General features: G+C 39.9%; 1 protein-coding gene across 6 annotated transcripts; it reads left to right on the forward strand.

Moving 5' to 3' along the window:
- Window positions 1–143: 143 nt before the first annotated feature.
- On the forward strand, window positions 144–20,489 carry ZNF45 (zinc finger protein 45). Of its 6 annotated transcripts, XM_010332499.3 has the most exons (7): window positions 144–230; window positions 733–1,040; window positions 2,796–2,879; window positions 4,075–4,121; window positions 6,882–7,008; window positions 7,619–7,711; window positions 12,334–20,489. In XM_010332499.3, the coding sequence occupies exons 3-7, from the start codon at window positions 2,876–2,878 to the stop codon at window positions 14,145–14,147; spliced, it is 2,085 nt and encodes a 694-aa protein (XP_010330801.1). In that variant the 5' UTR covers window positions 144–230; window positions 733–1,040; window positions 2,796–2,875; the 3' UTR covers window positions 14,148–20,489. The 6 variants fall into 6 exon arrangements, with proteins under 6 accessions (XP_010330801.1, XP_074242362.1, XP_074242360.1 ...); XM_074386261.1 differs by having other exon boundaries at window positions 733–2,879; window positions 6,819–7,008; XM_074386259.1 differs by having other exon boundaries at window positions 733–2,879.
- The last annotated feature ends 415 nt before the right edge of the window (window positions 20,490–20,904 follow it).

Consider the following 20,904-nt stretch of genomic DNA (forward strand, 5'->3'; position numbering starts at 1 on the left):
GCAGTACTTTGGCTACCGGAAGACGAGAACACTAAGCCCGCTTCCCTCAGGGATTCTGGGAAATACGACTTGGCCGTGGGAGTTGAAGCAGGTACTTCCGCCTAGAGGGGCGGTTCAGCGGCTTCCGTTCCTCTCGGGGATGCTGGGAAGTGTAGTTCTCGAGCCCACTGCGGTCCGAGGCACTTCCGCTGCAGGACGTTGAGAGCGTGGCCTTCATTCCTTTGGTGTAGGTGAGCCAGCCTTGGGACCCCGCGACCTTTTTTAACTTTTGTGGTTTGGTCGTAGGATCAGCGGGGCTCGCGGGTCAGCGGGAAAAGAAGCTGCGGTCAGCAGCGGAGGGTGGAGTTGAATGGCAGGGCAGCTGTTTGCCTTCCTCTCTCCGGAGCCGCTGCGTTTGGGGCGGTTCGGGAGTCCTCAGGTTGGAGACGACCTGGATCGGGCGGTGTCTGAGGGTCTCCTGAGCAATCTGCGCCCCCTCCCGCCTCGCCTCACCTACTTCCTACAGCTCTATCGCTTCCTAGCGGTATAACGTTGGGTGGGAACTTAATCTTGCGGTGCTTAGTTTCTGGTCGTAGTTACCTCTTCTGCAAAAAGGAATATTGACCTTATACATTTGTTTTGACAATTAGTAATATAGAACAAGTAAAATGTGTATAGAATAGTGCAGGAATGTGGCAACATGTTGGCTGTTAATATTGAAACATAATAACCTTAAAAGTATTCATTTTTCAGCAGGCACCTGTGAGTACCGCTGGCTCTTGTTTCTGATCCCTTCAGGAATGGAGGTTGTTCCTGGACTATTTCTGACCTGTTTTTAAAGAAAGAGTGCATCCCTCAACAGGTGGCATCTGGAGTTATCTTGTGTGGATTTTCCGGGATCCCAGACAAGATCGTGCAATCTCCCAGCCTCCTTTTCTTCCCCTGCCCTGACTTCTGAAAGAATGCTGTGGAGAGGAGGAAGTACCCTGGCTCCTGGCAGCAGAGCCCCACTGTGACAGGACCTAGCATTCACCCTTCTCTTCTGCTCTGAGTGGGAGAAGGTATTCATTCACTGGCAAATGTTTCTGCTATAGAAGTGTTCCTTTATTGTTGAGTAATTGGGAAAATGTGACATGAATATTAGTCACACTAGTTAAACATTGGGTGCTGAGTATACTCCAAGGGCTGTATAAAAATTAACACACTTAACCTTCACAAAGGCCCTGTGATGTGGGTTCTGTTCACCTTCACAAAGGTGATGTGGGTATTGTGATGTGGGTTGTTACACCAATTTTACAGATGAGGAAATGGAGACATCCTAAGTTACTTTCCTATGTCACAGTGTTAGTAAGAACAGTGGGATTTCTGTCCTAGGCTTGGGTTCCTTACATCTGATTATCTTTGTCCCACAGTTTGAAATTCCAAATTGGAATTATGAAATAAAGTAGAAGAACAATCCACATAAATAATCATAGGAAATTGGCTGCAGAGGAGACATTTGGGATCACATTGGAGAGGGAGGTTGGAATTTTACTGTAGAGGATTTTGAAAGCAAGGTTTTTTGGACCTCTTTATAAAATTTTGAAAGAATTCTTACTTAATTTAATTTTAAGCAGTAGCTTAAATTTTAATTAGTAGCTCATATGCTGATAATAGAGATGCACGTTCTCTGTACAGGATGCAGAAAATACAGAAATATAAAATATTACAAATTTCCTTAAAACCAGGATATAGATAATTATTAACATTGTAATGCATTTCTGTTTAGCAGTTTTTAATGTGTTTTCGTCTATGTTTTATGAAATTGTTATCACACTATTCATAGTGGGTCTTATTCGCTTTTTTTTTTTTACTGTGGAAATTTCCAAACATATCCAAATATGATGAACTCTTATGTAACAGTCACCCTGCTTGCATCCTTGCTAATCTTATTGCTTCACTCACAAAGTTTTTTCCCTTAAGTGTTTTAAAAGAAACCCAGATATTGAGTCAGTAAGGCTTAAAAACTAATAACTATCATTAATTGTGTGGGTTTTTTTTTTTTGAGATGGAGTCTTGCTCTGTTGCCCAGCCTGGAGTGCAATGGTGTGATCTTGGCCCACTGCAACCTCTGCCTCCTGGGTTGAAGTGATTCTCCAGCCTCAGAGTAGCTGGGATTACAGGCGCCTGCCACCAAGCCTGGCTAATTTTTGTATTTTTAGTAGAATTTGGGTTTCTCCGTGTTGGGCAGGCTGATCTCAAATTTGACCTCAAGTGATATGCCCACCTCAGCCTCCCAAAGTGTTCGGATTACAGGTGTGAGCCACCATGCTGGGCCTCATTAATTGTTTATATGTGAAGGCCAGGGCTGGGGAGATTATATTTATTTGCGTGAGCCGCTGTAAGAAAATGCTGTAAATTGGTTGGGTTATACAGAAATGTGTTTGTTACAGTTCTGGAGGCTAGAATTCCAAGATCAAGGTGTCACCAGTTTTGGTGTCTTGTAAGGCTGCTCTCCTCTGTGTGCTTGAGCTCCCTTGCCGTATCGTATGTCAACTTTATCACCTCTTTAAAGCCTCTAATTCCAAAGACAGTTATTTTCTGAGATACCGAGTGTTAGGACTTTAACATTTTGAGAGAGGCACACAATTCAGCCATAATAGATATTAACAGAAACTCTGAGGTTTTTCACTCTTGGCAGCTAAGAGAATGCCACTTATGTGAGAAAGCTGGAACGAGTTGCAATTAGGAAAAGGAAGATGATGGATTTTCGTTGCTTTTTTGGAGTTGCACTTGCCACTGGCATATAACTTTTGGTCTCTTATCTCTCCCACTAGACTTTAGGGACCTGTTTCATGGACATTATTATATTCTTCTCAGAGTACCCAACAAGAGGTTTGCAAAGAAGAGTTACTCAATGAGTAAGTCTGATTCATGTAGCTGTCCAACAGACATCTGGATTTAGGGTATCACAGCTTGCAATCAGAGAACAAAATAGAGAGATTATCCATAGTCTTTGTCCATTATCTTACTTACATTTGGTGGGCCGTAGAATCTGTGAACTTTTTCAGAGTTTTCAAAAGTTGATGTACAATTGTGAATAACATTATCAAGATCTAAAACAAACTCCCTTAAAGATAAATCAAATCACTGTTAAGGTTCAGGTTTTTTGGTTTTTTTTTTTTTTTTTGAGACAAAGTCTTGTTCTTTTACCAAGGCTGGCATGCAATGGCGTGATCTTGGCTCGCTGCAGCCTCTCATTTGGGAGGCTGAGGCAGGAGGATTGCTGGAGTTAAGGAGTTCAAGATCAGCCTGGGCAACACAGTAAGACTTTATCTCTATAAATAAAGTCGAAAAATTACCTGAGCATGGTGGTGTACACCTGTGGCCCCAGCTACTTGGATGCTGAGGTGGGAGGATCGTTTGAGCCCAGGAGGTCAAGGCTTTAATGAGTCATGATTGTGCCACTGCACTCCAGCCATGGCAGCAGAGCAAGAACCTGTCTCAAAAAAAAAAAAAAGATTTTGATTGAAACCATTAATGAGGACAGGTTTTATGTTACTGAATGATACGTGCTTTTCTGCATCTAAAAAATAAGGTTCTCTGAAAATATTCTTTGAACTTTTTCTCTCCTCATTTAATTTGTAAACAATCCTATGAGATTGTTAATTCTCTTCATTTTATGGATGAAAGAACTGAGGCACAGAGATATTAATAATTTGTCCAGGATTTCATAGTGAATAGATAGCAGTGCCATAAATCTAGGCGTTTGGCCCCAGAGGTTACTCTTAATCTGGGTATTTTCTTCTCAGTTTCTCTTCTCCCTAGAATCAGTCATACCCTGAGAGCCACAAAGAGAAATTATGTTGGAGGTACTCTGTGTGTGGTCAGGCAGGTCGCTTGCTGCCAGAGTCTTACAGCCAAAGGGACAAGTAGTATCTGGAATCCAGCCTAGTTTCTGTTCATCAAGCCGGGAAGGAACACTGTTGCTATTTGATGTTAAAAACAAAAAACAAACAAACAGAATAAAAACAGCTGTGAGGGTTAGTGACATCCTTGGCTAAACTCTCATGGCTTTTTTCTTCTTCCCCCATTTTTTTCTCCTTCCCTTGTAAGACTTGGCACTTCTCCAGAAGGAGGAGGACAAGATGACAAAGTCTGAGGTGAGTTGAACCTCCCTTTCTCAATAATAACTGTCATTTCATTTCTCAAAGGTAACACACACCTTGTTCTCTTTGTTAGGATGAAGGAGAACAGTAGACATGTGAGAGCCTCTCGTGTACCAGATGCTTGCTGCTTTTTACTTTTGTGTTTTTACTGCTTTAATTTATGACTTTATAATTTGATAAATAAGCATGGAATAGAAAAGTCAGCAACAGAATAAAAATCTCTCATTTTCCTACTGTTTCCCTTACATAACAATTGTTTTGATTTTTCCATGTTCTCTTCCTCAGATGTATTCATAACTATGTATTTGTAAGCATTGTATAGATAAAATTTTTCAGTTATAGCTTTTCTAATTAATATTATTTGCTCCACATTTTTCATGGCTACATTATAGTCCCTTGGATTGATGTACTCTGTGGTGTGTATGTGAGATAACTTGTCTCCTGATTCATCAACATTTAGGTAGTTTAGAATTTTTACTGAAAACTATTACTGCAGTTTTCCCACAAATAACCATTTTTTCCAAAAAGCAATTTGAAAGAGTTTTGCTATTATCTACTTCTAATGTTATAGAAACACTGTGTTGGAAAAAGTAGTTTTGATATGTGGCACTTTGGGTATTTTATATGTCAATTATTTAAATATGACATTGTGCAACATGATTTAACTGCTCAGAGAAAATATTGGATATTTTCAAATAAGAAAGCTAGATTTTTCTTTCTTCTTTTTTTTGAGACGGAGTTTCGCTCTTGTTACCCAGGCTGGAGTGCAATGGCGCAATCTCGGCTCACCGCAACCTCCGCCCCCTGGGTTCAGGCAATTCTCCTGCCTCAGCCTCCTGAGTAGCTGGGATTACAGGCACGCGCCACCATGCCCAGCTAATGTTTTGTATTTTTAGTAGAGACGGGGTTTCACCATGTTGACCAGGATGGCCTTGATCTCTTGACCTCGTGATCCACCCGCCTCGGCCTCCCAAAGTGCTGGGATTACAGGCTTGAGCCACCACGCCCGGCCAAAAGCTAGATTTTTCTTATCCAGGCCTAAGTTATACCCTGTGTATGTTTATTTACTGATCTGTATTTTTTTACTCTTATGTTAATTTATTTTATTGAAGTAATAATGTACTTAATTGTAAACGTCCGGTAGTACAGGAGGACTTACCAGATACTTTTCTTACTGTATTACTCAAACCAACTTTATGAGGAAGTACTTGGTCTCATGTGCATTTTAATTACAAAGAAACAAGATTGTAGAATTGTGGAAAGTTGCATAGTTTCACATAGGATACCAAAGATCCAACTGATTTAAAAAGACTCCACGATTTTTACTTCATTGAAGACAGAGAGGCACAGGAAAATAATTCTTCACTCAGAGGACCTGGCCCTTTTTTTGTGGGTGCCAAGCTTGTCCTGGTTAATGGAAGATGCCTCAGATAATACTGCCCCTATTTGATTCACTCTCCAGTGGCCCCTTCTCTATGATCACTGTCATTCATTTAGGGCACTTGAATGTGCAGGGCTCCAGGAATGAACAGTTTTCTTATGAAAATTTAAAACAATATGATATGCTGACTGGGCATGGTGGCTGACACCTATAATCCCAGCACTTTGAGAGGCCGAGCCAGGTGGCCAGGTGGATCACTTGAGTTCAGGAATTTGAGACCAGCCTGGCCAAACATGGTGAAAATCCGTCTCTACTAAAAATAGAAAAATTAGTTTGATGTGGTGGTGCACACCTGTAATCCTAGCTACTTGGGAGGCGGAGGCAGCAGAATCACTTGAACCCAGGAGGCAGAGATTGCAGTGAGCTGAGATCAGGCCAGTGCACTCCAGCCTGGGCAACAGAGCAAGGCTCCATCTCAAAACAAAAACAAAATGCTAGTGATTCTTTATCATGAGTGATTTTAACCCCCCACCTCTGGCCAGGCAACATCTGGAAATATTTCTGGTATCATAGGTCAGGGGTGCTACCAGCATCTAGTAGGTACAAGCTAAGGATGCTGCAAAACACCCCACAATGCCCTAGATACCCTTGCACAACAGAGAACTATCCCACCCAAGATATCAATAGTGCTGAGTTTGAGAAACATTTCTAAACACAAAGCTATACAAGAACACCAGCAAAATGTAGATGAACACCAACGTATATACTAAAAAATAAAGACTTAAAATCATCACTAGAAATTTTACAGAGCTATAAGATAAAACTCTAAATGGGGAGTAACAGGCGAGGTACCAAAGAAAAATAAAGATAGCTAGTAAATGTATGAAAATATGATCTTACTAATTAAGTGTGGACCAAAAAACAAGTTGTTTCTTACTGAACAGATTGCCAAAGATTTTTTAAAAATTGGCTATATTCAATGTTGTCTATAATATAGAGAATCATGATACTTACATTCTCTTGGGGGAAGGGTAAGACAGGGAAAAATTGAAAAAAATGTGTCATTGTACATGGTAATTTGGAAGTTGCATATTCTTTGACATTGCAGTTTTTCACTTCTTGGAATTGACCCTAAGAAAATAGGTGGACTAATGTCTATGCAAAAAGTTGTTCTTTACAGCATTTATTATGAAAAGGAAAAATCTCTAAAGTATAATACACTTTATATGGAGTGTTTAACTATATTAAAGTTAAATATTTTTTTAAAGAATCTGGCACCTTTCCCTACACATCTTTTTCACTTTTCTCAGTGCTATTCCTCTTCCAGTGGACCTCTGTTGCAAGATTTAGGTGGAGTGTGTTTGATGTTGTAGGAGGCAGTGACATTCAAGGACGTGGCTGTGGTCTTCTCAGACGAGGAGCTGCGGCTGCTGGACCTTACCCAGAGGAAGCTGTACCGAGATGTGATGCTGGAGAATTTCAGGAATGTAGTCTCAGTGGGTGAGGACAGGCATTCTCTGACTGAACACTGGCTCCTTCTGGTGTCTCTCTGTCCTTGGGTATACAGGGCTTTGAAGTTCTTGAACTGGTTTTCAGTTTTCTGATCATCCATCATAATGCATAGTTAAAGAATTTTTAAAGTCTTTTTGCCCTGGCAAAAGTGTATATTTTGTTAAAGAACTATAAATTGACGACATGACAACTATACACTTCTATCCTTTCTCAAATTGTGGTCATCTCCAATTAGTGGGTCATAATACATTTGGTGAATTGTACCATTAGTTTTTTTTAATGAAATAAAATGGGGTAGAAAATGTCAAAGCACTTAGCAATAACTGCACATTGCAGCAAAAACTATGTCTTGTTGCCAAGAAGACTGTGAGAGACAATGGAGAGGGCATGATGAAAACACATTTTTTGCAGTAATTTATACTTACATCTGCATATCTGGGTCTTTGCATGAAACATGCTTCCTCCAATGGGTCATAATTAGAAGTGTGGAAAACACTAATTTTGATGTCCTAAAGATGATGAAATGAGGACAAGAATTTTTAGTAGTTTGGGCCTCTAATGTATTAATTATAAAACTAATGTCCTTGCCTTTTCACAGGAAATCAGTTCATACCAGATGGTCTACCCCAGTCAGAGAGAGAAGAAAAGCTGTGGATGATGAAGACAGCAACCCAGAGAGATAACTCCTTAGGTGAGGAGGAGTTGGGGCTGCTGGACTTTTTTCTGTTAGGCTTGGAGATAGTCCAAGGTTGGTAAACAAAAATATGTGACGAAGGCATAGCCTAGAACAGTTTTTTTCCCCCTGATGAATAGCTAATCTAATTCTGGTTTGTTAGGTACTTTTGTATATATGTAGATCTGTATCCATTAACCCACTTACTTTGTTCAAGATGCTAAAACAAAATACTGTGGACTGGGAGACTTGTAAACAACAGAAATTTATTTCTGACAGTTCTGGAGGCTGGGAAGTCCAAGTTCACAGCAACAACAGATTCATTGTCTGCTGAGGGCCTGCTTCCTGATCAAAGACAGTGCCTTCTTGCTGTGTCCTTACCTGGAAGGGGCAAGAAATCTCTCTCAGGCCTCTTTTATAAGGGCACTAATCCTATTTGTGAAAAATCTGTCCTCATGACCTAATTACCTTCCTAATGCCTTAGGAATTGGGATTTCAGCATACAAACAACAAGGGCACACACGTTGAGCCCATAGCACCCACATCTAATTGAAAGCTTAGCTTTAGTTGTAATCAAATTGAATATAATTTCCCCCTTGTGGCTTTCCTGTAGCCATTAATAGTGAAGCTTGCTCACTTGGTGAAGAACTACTTTTTAGAATACAGATTTTTAAGCTGGGCGCGGTGGCTCAAGCCTGTAATCCCAGCACTTTGGGAGGCCGAGGCGGGTGGATCACAAGGTCAAGAGATCGAGACCGTCCTGGTCAACATGGTGAAACCCCGTCTCTACTAAAAATACAAAAAATTAGCTGGGCATGGTGGCGCGTGCCTGTAATCCCAGCTACTCAGGAGGCTGAGGCAGGAGAATTGCCTGAACCCAGGAGGCGGAGGTTGCGGTGAGCCGAGATCGTGCCATTGCACTCCAGCCTGGGTAACAAGAGCAAAACTCTGTCTCAAAAAAAAAAAAAAAAGAATAAAGATTTTTAAAGCCACTTTTAAGGCAGGTCCCCTGTAAAAGAAAAATACTTTACAGAAGGAAAAAATAATGTTTAGAGAATAGCTTTTAAGTCTTTCCCTTTAAAGATTTTCTTTGTGGCAACCATTTACCTCTTCCAAAGGGAGTACAGAAAAGAATATTACTTATCATTTTAGTCATCCCTTTTCAAATATGGTATGTATAGCAATGCCTTTATTTTCTATAAAATTAGCCATAATCAAATAAATGTTATAGAAGATAGCCGTTAAAGAAGGTAGATTTTAGTTTTCTCTTCATTGTAATAAGGGCCTAACATCATTTTCAGAAATATTATAACCTGGGCAGAATAGGGAAATTGCCCTCTTCAAATTGACACATTCTCAGGAAGACCCCCCAAAAAAGTCACATTTAAAAATGAAAACTTGTGGCCAGGCATGGTGGCTCATACCTGTAATTCCAGCACTTTGGGAGGCTGAGGCTGACGGATCACCTGAGACCAGGAGTTCCAGACCAGCCTGGCCAACATGGTGAACCCATCTCTACTAAAAATACAAAAATTAGCTGGGCATGGTGATGGGCGCCTGTAATCCCAGCTACTCGGGAGGCTGAAGCAGGAGAATCACTTGAACCCAGGAGGCGGAGGTTGCAGTGAGCCTAGAGTGTGTCATTGCACTCCAGCCTGGGCATCAAGAATGAAACTCCATCTCAAAATAAAATAAGAAATAAAAATAAAAGTGAAAACTTGCAAAATACATACAGACATGACAAAACTATGTAGGCTTGAACTTAAAGGAAACACATTTATCTGTTTTCCAAGTTTCTATTATTACAACATAACTTTCTATTTGAATAAGTTGTTTGATTAAGAAATTAATACCTTTCTTAATCATTTAGGCTAGAACCTTTAAAACTTTTGAGTATGAGTTACAAAAAGAAATATTTTTTATATCATGAACAATACAAACATCCACATATATGTGTGTATGTGGCCTTAAACAAGAATTTATGTGGAGAAATATATTTACTGCTTACAAAACACCTCTAATATTTTTCTATTCTGTTAATGCTTGTCACAAGCTACTGAGTTTATTTCAAACTCACTAATAGTCCTAGCCTTCAGTTTGAAAAACAATGGTATGATCCATATAGAAAAATTTATTTACATCTGTCCATTTTTATAGTCTGCTTTCAGAGACAACATTGTTTCCAAGGCCCTAAATATTGACTCCTACTTGAAAAAGGAAAAATTTCAAACAGAGAGAACAAAAATTTCAGAAGCAATCAATCCCTAGATCCCCTAGCCACTTTTCTGCCTTACGATTTTTTTTTCTCCCAAGTAATTCTTACCATCATTTTGTGATCAGCATGATTTTCTCATTAGCACCATTCACTTAGCTTAGCCCTGCATCTGGTGAAATCTTTAACTTCCCAAAAGAATGGCTCCTTCTAGTCCCTTTCCTATTATGCATAGTTTACTTGAAAAAGTTCTTTCACTTTTGTAATTTGGTTCAAAGTCTCCCTGAGAAGACAAATGGGAATTTGTTTATTCAACACATTTGTTGAACACTGTGTGCCATGCAGAGCTCTTGGGTGATGAAGAGGTGAATGATATAAAATTCTTGTCTTCATGGATGGCAACATCCATTCAACAGAGACATAAAAAATGATAAGGGGCATATATAGTTGGTCAGAGGGTAATATGTGCTTTGTCAAAACAAAACAGGTGAAGGGAAACTGCCAGGGGTGTAAGGTAGTTGGGGATAATTTACTATTTAATATTGAGAGGTAAAGAGGCCTCACTGGGCCGAGCGTGGGGTCTCACACCTGTAATCCCAATACTTTGGGAGGCTGAGGCAAGTGGATAGCTTAAGCTCAGGAGCTTGAGACCAGCCTAGGCAAGATGGTAAAACCCCATCTCTACAAAAAATACAAAAATTAGCTGGGTATGGTGGTGTGCTTCTGTAGTCCAAGCTTTTTGGGGGAACTAAGGCAGGAGAATCACTTGAGCCAGGAGGTTGAGGCTGCAGCAAGCCATGTTCATGCCTCTGTACTCCAGCCTGGGTGACAGTGAGACTCTGTCTCAAAAAAAAAAAAAAAAAAAAAAAAAAAAGAGGCCTCGCTGATAAGGTCTTATTTGAAGAGAGGGCTGAGAAATAAGTGAGGAGCAAACTATATAGCAAACTGGGGGAACAGCATTCCAAGGAGAACATAACTCAGTTATGTTCAGTGTTGACTTTGAGATCTGTACTATTGCCTTACTTATTTTTTCCTTGCAAATTCTTACTCTGTTGTAAAAGAGTAGCTTCTAATTTTTCACTTTTACCCCCCTGGTGGTTACGGAAACTTTAATTGCTATCAGGTTTTAGAGTAATGAATGTTATTACGATAACCTTTTCTCCCAGGTGTTCTCATGGAGGATATTTCCTAGCAAGCGGTAAAGGACCACTATCTGTTTACACTTAAACTTTAGGTATATAGGTCAGCAATTCCCAATCTTTTTGGCACCAGGGACTGATTTGTTCAAAGACAGTTTTTCCATAGACTAGGGTCAGGGGGATGGTTTTGAAATGAAACTGTTCTACCTCAGATCTTCAGGCCTCAGTTAGATTCTCATAGGAGCATGCAATCCAGATCCCTTGCATGTGCAATTCACAATAGGATTTGTGCTCCTTTAAGAATCTAATGCCACCACTGATCTGGTAGGAGGCAGAGCTCAGGTGGTAATGCTCACTTGCCTACTGCTCACCTTCTGCTGTATAGCCCCGTTCCTAAGAGACCATGGACTGGTACTAGTCCTGGTCCATGGCCAAGAAGTTGGGACCCCAACTTAGGTGATAAGATACTTTCTGCCAAATGTGTGTCTAACTAGCACAGTGCCTCAAAATCTCCTAACCTTAGAATAAACGTCCAATGAAATAATCCCAGGCAAAGGTTTTGATAATTTATATGGAGGAATTTTACTAGACATTTTGAACAGGGCCACTTTGTTCAGATGTCTATGCAGTAGGCAAGTTTTGTCGAAGCTATTCATTAGACATCTGCTATGGCAAAAAATGAGGCTTTTGGCCAGGTGTGGTGGCTCACGCCTGTAGCACTTTGGGAGGCCGAGGTGGGTGGATCACAAGGTCAGAATTTCGAGACTAGCCTGGCCAAGATAGTGAAACCCTGTCTCTACTAAAAATACAAAAATTAGCCAGGTGCGGTGGCGGGCACCTGTAATCTCAGCTACTCAGGAGGCTGAGGCAAGAGAATCAACTGAACCTGGGCAGAGATTGCAGTGAGCTGAGATCATGTCACTGCACTCTAGCCTGGGAGACAGAGCAAGATTCCATCAAAAAAAAAAAAAAAATGAGGCTTTTAGTAAGGTTCAATTTCTTGGTAAAGATTTCTTAGGAAATATGTTTCCTGTTCTGCAACCACCATATTTCTACCTGGTAGCTCACATAGAAATTTACTGTGATTCTAAGCGGGTCTTATTAATATGTAGTGAATGAGAACCTGGTGACTCCTTCTTGGTTTCTTGGTACATGCACTTGATGATAAAGAAACACAGAACCTTCTCCTGGTTGAAGCCGTAGGCTGTGGGCCCAAGTTTATAAACTTGATATCTTGGAACAAAACATTATTTACATGCTCCATCTCCAAATTTTTTTTATCCTTTTAGGAGGCAAGCATTTAAAAGAGATGGAGACTCTTCAAGAGGTAGGATTAAGGTACTTGCCTCATGAAGAGCTTTTCTGCTCCCAGATCTGGCAACAGATTACAAGAGAATTAACCAAGTGTCAAGATTCTGTGGTAAATATTCAAAGAAAAGGCTGTCAGTTGGAAAAACGAGATGATTTGCGCTATAAAGAAGAAGGGTTCAGTAATCAGAGTTCCCATCTTCAAGTTCACCACAGAGTCCACACTGGTGAAAAACCCTACAAAGGGGAACATTGTGTGAAAAGTTTCAACTGGAGCCCCCATCTTCAAATTAACCAAAGGGCTTATGCAGGAGAGAAGCCCTACAAATGTGAAAAATGTGATAATGCCTTCCGTCGGTTTTCAAGTCTTCAAGCCCATCAGAGAGTCCACGGTGGAGCAAAATCATACATAGATGATGTGACTTACATGAGTTTCAGTCAGAGGTTACATTTTCACCATCATCAGAGAGTTGCCACTGGAGAGAATCCATACAAATATGAAGAATGTGGGAGGAATGTTGGGAAAAGCTCACATTGTCAAGCTCCTCTTATAGTACATACAGGAGAGAAACCCTATAAATGTGAGGACTGTGGGGTGAGCTTCAGTCAGAGATCATATCTTCAAGTTCATCTGAAAGTTCACACTGGAAAGAAACCATATAAATGTGAAGAGTGTGGGAAGAGCTTCAGTTGGCGTTCACGACTGCAGGCTCACCGGCGAATCCACACTGGCGAGAAGCCATACAAATGCAATGCGTGTGGCAAGAGCTTTAGTTACAGCTCACACCTTAACATTCATTGTAGAATCCACACAGGAGAGAAACCCTATAAATGTAAGGAGTGTGGGAAAGGTTTCAGTGTGGGTTCACACCTTCAGGCCCATCAGATAAGCCACACTGGAGAGAAACCATACAAATGTGAGGAGTGTGGGAAAGGCTTCTGCCGGGTCTCAAATCTTCTGGACCATCAAAGAGGCCATACTGGAGAGAAACCGTATCAGTGTGATGCATGTGGTAAGGGATTCAGTCGTAGCTCAGATTTTAACATTCATTTTAGAGTCCATACAGGGGAAAAACCCTATAAATGTGAAGAGTGTGGCAAGGGCTTCAGCCAGGCCTCAAATCTTCTGGCCCATCAAAGAGGCCACACTGGAGAGAAACCCTACAAATGTGGTACATGTGGGAAGGGCTTCAGTCGGAGCTCAGATCTTAATGTACACTGTAGAATCCACACAGGAGAGAAACCCTATAAATGTGAGAAGTGTGGTAAGGCCTTCAGTCAGTTCTCCAGCCTTCAGGTGCATCAGAGAGTCCACACTGGAGAGAAACCGTATCAGTGTGCAGAGTGTGGGAAGGGCTTCAGTGTTGGTTCACAGCTTCAAGCCCATCAGAGGTGCCACACTGGAGAGAAACCCTATCAATGTGAGGAGTGTGGTAAGGGCTTCTGTCGCGCCTCAAATTTTCTGGCACATCGTGGAGTCCACACAGGAGAAAAACCATACCGATGTGATGTGTGTGGTAAGCGCTTCAGGCAGAGATCCTACCTTCAAGCCCACCAGAGGGTCCACACTGGAGAAAGACCATACAAATGTGAGGAATGTGGGAAAGTCTTCAGCTGGAGCTCATACCTTCAAGCCCATCAAAGAGTTCACACTGGAGAAAAACCATACAAATGTGAGGAGTGTGGGAAGGGCTTCAGTTGGAGCTCAAGTCTTATAATTCATCAGCGAGTCCATGCTGATGATGAAGGTGACAAGGACTTTCCTTCATCAGAGGATTCACACAGGAAAGAATAAAATACGTTTTACTATCTTAGATGGGTGCTGAAATGTTTTAATTATCAGAGCTATCATAGACAAAACGTTTGTTTTATAGAGTCAATAGTTCAGCCAAATGACTGGAAGACCACACAGCAGAGAAGCTTCACAAGAGTGGAGATATACAAACTGCATTCAGAACACTGACCATTAGCTGATACATGCAAACAAAAGAATTAGGAAGGATGAGTCTGATCCGGAGTGAACTAAGATGAGTCTAATCCGGAGTGAACTAAGTGTACTAAGATGGAAATGCTGAACTCTGCTCCAGTAGAATATAAGCTCCAAGAGGGTAGAGCCTTTGTTGACTGCCATATCTACTTTGCCTTGTCAGTGCCTAAACACTAATTTTTCAGTAATATTTGAAATTACTATCATATCTGAAATCAGGCATATTTGACATTTTTATTATTTATCTCTAAAAATTTCTCTAAAATTGTACTCAGAATTCTGCAAGGCTTGGAGGACATATGTTAGTCATATGGCCTGATTTTCCCATTTTTGCAGGTCTCATGGATGAGTATCAAACTGAAGGCTGCAGCTTGTTAATGGGTACAGAAATCAGTTTCTGGGGCTAGCAACTAAAAGTTTTGTACGTTAACAGTACTTTATTGAGGTGTAATCTGCATGCAGTTACATGCACAAATCTCAAGTTTATGTCTTCCTGAATTTTGATAAATGTAATCATCACCAAGATCAATGTATACAATATCTCTATTAAACCAAAAAGTTTTCTTGTGCCCATTTCCAGTCAGTCCCACCTCCAGTGCCAAGTATTATGATTTCTAAATTATAACTTAATTAGGTCTGTTCCTGAGCTTCATATGGATTTAGTATGTACTCATATCTGAATTCTTATGATCACATGTACAATCATCTCAGTAGATTCAGAGAAAACATTTGACAAAATTCAGCATCCATTCATGATGAGAAAATTATTCAATGAGATAAAAGGCATCTATGAAAATCATACAAGCTAACTTTTTTTTTAAATTAAGGAATAATTTATATAAAGTGAAACTGACTCTAGTGTATCATTACGCATATGGCAAGTGCTGTCATGTGAATACCACCATCACAGTCAAGACAGTTAACAGTTCTAGCACCCCCTGCCCTGAAACTTGAGTCATCCTCTCTCCCCATCACCAGCCTTTGTCAACCACTGACTCTTTTTCTGTCTGTATAGTTTATTTTTTCCAGAATGTCATATAAATGGAATCCTAGAGTATGTTTCCTTTGGAGTCTAGTACTTTTCACTTAATGCTTCTGAGACTCATCTGTCTTGTTGCATATATCGGCACAGAAGTCATTTCTTTCTATTGTTGAGTAGTAGTCTATTATATGAATGTTCCACAGTTTATCCATTTATCACTGGTGGGATATTTGGGTTTTCAGGTTTTAGTAATTATGAAGAAAGCTGTCAACATTTGCCTATAGTTTTGTGTATCCATATTTTCTTTTGTCTTAGTAAATAGGAGTGGAATTGCTGGATATTATTGTAACAGTATTTATGAAAAACTGACAAACTTTTTGAAAATAACTACTATTTTACATTCCCACCACCAGTGTGTGAAAGTCCAGTTCCTTAACTTCAACAATTGGTGTGTCACGGTTTGGTTTGGTTTTTATTTTGTTATTAGGATTTCAAAGGTTTATAGGGGGATTTCATTTTGGTTTTAATTTACATTTCCCTAATGGCCACTGAGCATCTTTACTGTTTGTTTGCTATCCATATGTCTATTTTTTTGTGTGTGAACTATGTTAAAATCTTGCTCATTTTTTTTTTTTTTGAGACGGAGTTTCGCTCTCGTTACCCAGGCTGGAGTGCAATGGCGCGATCTCGGCTCACCGCAACCTCCGCCTCCCGGGTTCAGGCAATTCTCCTGCCTCAGCCTCCTGAGTAGCTGGGATTACAGGCACATGCCACCATGCCCAGCTAATTTTTTGTATTTTTAGTAGAGACGGGGTTTCACCATGTTGACCAGGATGGTCTCGATCTCTCGACCTCGTGATCCACCCGCCTCGGCCTCCCAAAGTGCTGGGATTACAAGCTTGAGCCACCGCGCCCGGCCAAATCTTGCTCATTTTTTTTGAAAACCTAGATTGTTTGTTGTTAGTGATTTTTGAGATTATTCATATCTTCTGGATACATATCTTTGTCAGTTATGTGTTTTGCAAATATTATATAGCATTATTTGGCTTGTCTTTTTATTTGATTAATGGTATTTTCACACTGGAAATTTTTTTTTTAATTAAGTTCCATTTTTGTCTTTGATGAATTGTGCTTTTGGTTTCAATTATAAGAACTCTGCCTAATCCAAGGTCACAAAGATTTTTCTCCCACTTTTTATCACAACTTTTATGTTTTCAGGTTTTAGATTTAGGTCTGTGATACATGTGAGTTAGTCTTTATATAAGATGTGAATTAATCTTTATATAAGGAAGGTCCATTATTTGCATATGAGAATCCAATTAACTATTCTTTCAATATTGACATGGCACCTTTGTGAATCTATTAACCGTATGTGTATGGGTCTTTTTCTGGCCTCAGTGCAGTTTCATTGATGTATGTGTCTATCATTTTGCCAAATATTGCACATCTTGACTTTTGTATCTGTATATAATGTCTTAAAACCAGATAGGGTGAGTCTTCCAACTCCATTATTTTATTTTGGCTATCAAACTTGTTTGCCTTGCCATAATTTCTAGAATCAGCTTTGCCATCTGAAAAAATTTGCTTGGATTTTTATTGAGAGTGCAATGAACATATAGATGAGTCTGGGGACAACTGACATTTTAGCAATACTGAGAATGTTCTAAATCATACACACAATATCTACCTATTTAAGACTCCCGTATTTCCTTCATCAGTAATTTGTAGTTTTAACATATAGATCTTGCACTATTTTATTAGATTTATACCTAAGTATTCCTTTTTTGGGGTTCTAAAATACTATTTTTCAAATTTCAATTTCCAATTGTTCTTTTTTAATATATGGAAATACAATAGATTGTTTTATGTTGACTTTTGTCTCCTATGATCTCACCAAAGAGATATAAATGACCCTGCCTTCTTTGTTCAGTGTCCTCTTGTGGCAAGATGGCTAATGGGAGCACCCTTTCTGCAGAAAGTAAAGTTGCCTTGCTGAGAAAATTAAATTTCTATTTGAGTGCTACTTTTGCAGCACTGAAAACCTATATGTAACACCGTCATTTGTTAAGAAGACTATTCTTTCCCCTACTAAATGGTCTTAGCACCCTTGTTGAAAATGAATTGGCAATAAATATCCAGACTTATTTGTGGACTTTGAATTCTATTCCCCTGATTTATATGTCTACCTTTATGCCAGTACCATACTGTAGTTTTCTAGTAACTTTTGAAATTGGGAAATGTGAGTCCTTCAACTGTTCTTTTCTAAAGTTGTTTTGGTTATTTTGGGTACCTTGCATTTCCGTATGAATTTAAGATCAGCTGGTCAATTTCCTGGGGCAGGGGAGCCAGCTAGGATACTGATAAGGATTGCATTGAATCCATAGATCAGTTTGGGAGGTATTGCCATCTTAACAATATTAAATTTTCTTTTTTTTTTTTTTTTTTTTTGAGACGGAGTTTCGCTCTTGTTACCCAGGCTGGAGTGCAATGGCGTGATCTCGGCTCACCGCAACCTCCGCCTTCTGGGTTCAGGCAATTCTCCTGCCTCAGCCTCCCGAGTAGCTGGGATTACAGGCACGCGCCACCACACCCAGCTATTTTTTTGTATTTTTAGTAGAGACGGGGTTTCACCATGTTGACCAGGATGGTCTCAATCTCTTGACCTTGTGATCCACCCGCCTCGGCCTCCCAAAGTGCTGGGATTACAGGCGTGAGCCACCGCGCCCGGCAACAATATTAAATTTTCTGATCGATGAACCACAGATCTTTCCTTTTATTTAGGTCTTCTTTAATTTTTTTCAATGATGTTTTATAGTTTTCAGTGTACAAACTTTTTTCATTTGTTAACTTTATTCCTAAGTATTTTCTTCCTTTAAATTCTATTGTAAATGGAATTGTTTTTCTTCTTTCATTTTTTGATTATTCTTTGATAGTGTGCAAGAACAGAATTGTTTTGCATATTGATCTTCCTGTAACTTTGCTGAACTCATTTACTAGTCTTATTTGTTTTTTGTGATTTCTTTAGGAATTTATGTTATATAAAATCATATCTGCAAATATAGTTTTACTCCTTCATTTTTCTTCTTCATTTCCATATGGATACTTCTTATTTATTTGCCTAGTTGCCCTGGCTAGAACCTCCAGCATGTATCAAATAGAAGTGGTCAGAGTTGGCCAGGCATGGTGCCTCACGCCTGTAGTCCCAGCACTTTAGGAAGCTGAGGTGAGCAGATCACCTCAGGTCAGGAGTTCAAGACCAGCCTGGCCAACATGGTGAAACTCCATCTCTACTAAAAATACAAAAATTAGCTGGGCGTGGTCATAGGGGCCGCCTGTAATTCCAGCTACTCAGGAGGCTGAGGCAGGGGAATACCTTGAAGGTAGAGGTTGCAGTGTGCAGTGAGCCAAGATCATGCCACTGTACTCCAGCCTAGGCAACAGAGCGAGACTCCCATCTCAAAAAACAAAAATAAAAGTGGTGAGAGTGCACATCTTTGTTTTGTCTCTGATCTTAGAAAGTAGGTCTTTCACCATTAAGTATGATATTAGCTGTGGGTTTTTTACAGATGCCCTTTATTGTGTTGAAGAAGTTCCCTTCCATTTCTAATTTGTTGAATGTATTTTTTAAATCATGAACAGGTGTGCATATTTCATAGATTTCTGTATCTTTTTTATTTTTCTTTTGCCTACTTTGGGTTTCAGATGTTCTTTTTTTGTTTGTTTCTTAAGGTAAAAGCTTAGGTCACTGTATTAGTCTTTTCTCACACTGCTATGAAGAAATCCCTGAGATTGAGTAATTTATAAAGAAAAGAGGTTTGGTTGGCTTACAGTGCTGCAGGCTATACAGGAAGCATAGTGGCTTCTGCTTGTGGGGAGGTTCAAGGAGCTTTTACTTATGGCAGAAGTCACATGGCTGGAGCAGGAGGAAGAAAGCAAGGGAGGAGGTGCCATGCCCTTGTAAACAACCAGATCTCCTGAGAATTCACTCACTATACAATACCAGTGCTGAACCATTCATGAGAACTCCACACCCATGATCTATTTACCTCCCACCAGCCCCTACCTCCAACACTGGGGATTGCAATTCGACATGAGATTTGGTGGGGACACAGATCCAAACAATATCAGTCACTGATGGACTAATACAGTGTTTATCTTAAGAAACAAGAAAAAGAGCATCTGAAACCCAAATCATATCAGTCACTGAGACACTTCTCTTTTGATATAGGCATTTAATGCTATACATTTTCCTTGAAGTCTTATTTTATCTACATCCTATACATTTTGACATGTTTTTAATTTTTTTAAATTGTATTTAACCTGAAGACTGTGAAATGCTAGGTGAGTGTGGTGGCTCACACCTGTAATCCCAGCACTCTGGGAGGCCCAGGTGGACAGATTGCTTGAGATCAGGAGTTGGAGACTAGCCTGGTGAACATGGCAAAACCCCATCTCTACTAAAAAACACAAAAATTAGCCAGGTATGGTGGCTTACACCTGTAGTCTCAGCTACTTGGGAGGCTGAGGCAGAATTGCTTGAACTTGGGAAGCAGAGGTTGCAGTGAGCTGAGATTGTGCCACTGCTGTCTAGCCTGAGTGACAGAGTGAGACTGTCTCAAAAAAAAAAAAATGTTATTCGCTGGGCGCGGTGGCTCATGCCTGTAATCCCAGTACTTTCGGACGCTGAGGCAAGCAGATCATGAGGTCAGGGGATCAAGACCAGCCTGACCAACATGGTGAAACCCTGTCTCTACTTAAAAAATACAAAATTAGCCAGGCGTGGCGGCGCACACCTGTAATCCCAGCTACCCAAGAGGCTAAGGCAGAATTGCTTGAACCCGGGAGGTGGAGGTTGCTGTGAGCCGAGAGCACGCCATTGCACTCCAGCCTGGGCTACAAAACGAGACTCCATCCAAAAAATAAAAATAAAAAATAAAAAAGTTATTTAGTTCCTGCTGTCTTTTTGTTATTGATTCCTAATCTAATTCTAATGTGGAATAGAGAACATATTCTGTATAACTTGAATCCTTATAAAGCTTTTGAGATTTGTTGCACGGTCCAGGTTATGGCCTATCTTGACATACGATCTGTATGTACTTGGAAAAATTAGGTATTTTGCTGTTGTTTGGCAGAATGTTATGTCAATAAAATCTAATCGATTGATAATATTGTTCAAGTCTTCTCTGTCCTTATTGATTTTTCAGCTATTCTGTCAATTATTGTCAGCAGAGTGTTACTATGTTTGACTATAATTGTTATGTCAATTTCTGTATAGATTTACACATTTTTGTGTTTTTGATCTTTTATCCAGTCCATTGTTCATTCTGGGTCATTTCTACTGTTCTGTCTTCCAGTTTCCTGATTCTTTCCTCTGTTCCCTCCATTCTGCTGCTGAGTACATCCAATGCGTTTTTAACTGGTTACTGAATTTCTCAGGTCTCAAAATTCCATTTGGTGTTTCTTTATATCTGATTTCTTTGCTGACACATTCTGTATTTTTATTTGTTTCAAGCATGTTCGTAATTATTATCTGAAGCATTTGTAAGATGGATGCTTTAAAATTCTTGTCAAATAGTTCTAATA

This window comes from Saimiri boliviensis, chromosome 14 (genome assembly GCF_048565385.1).
Source record: "Saimiri boliviensis isolate mSaiBol1 chromosome 14, mSaiBol1.pri, whole genome shotgun sequence".
Lineage (NCBI taxonomy): Eukaryota > Metazoa > Chordata > Mammalia > Primates > Cebidae > Saimiri > Saimiri boliviensis.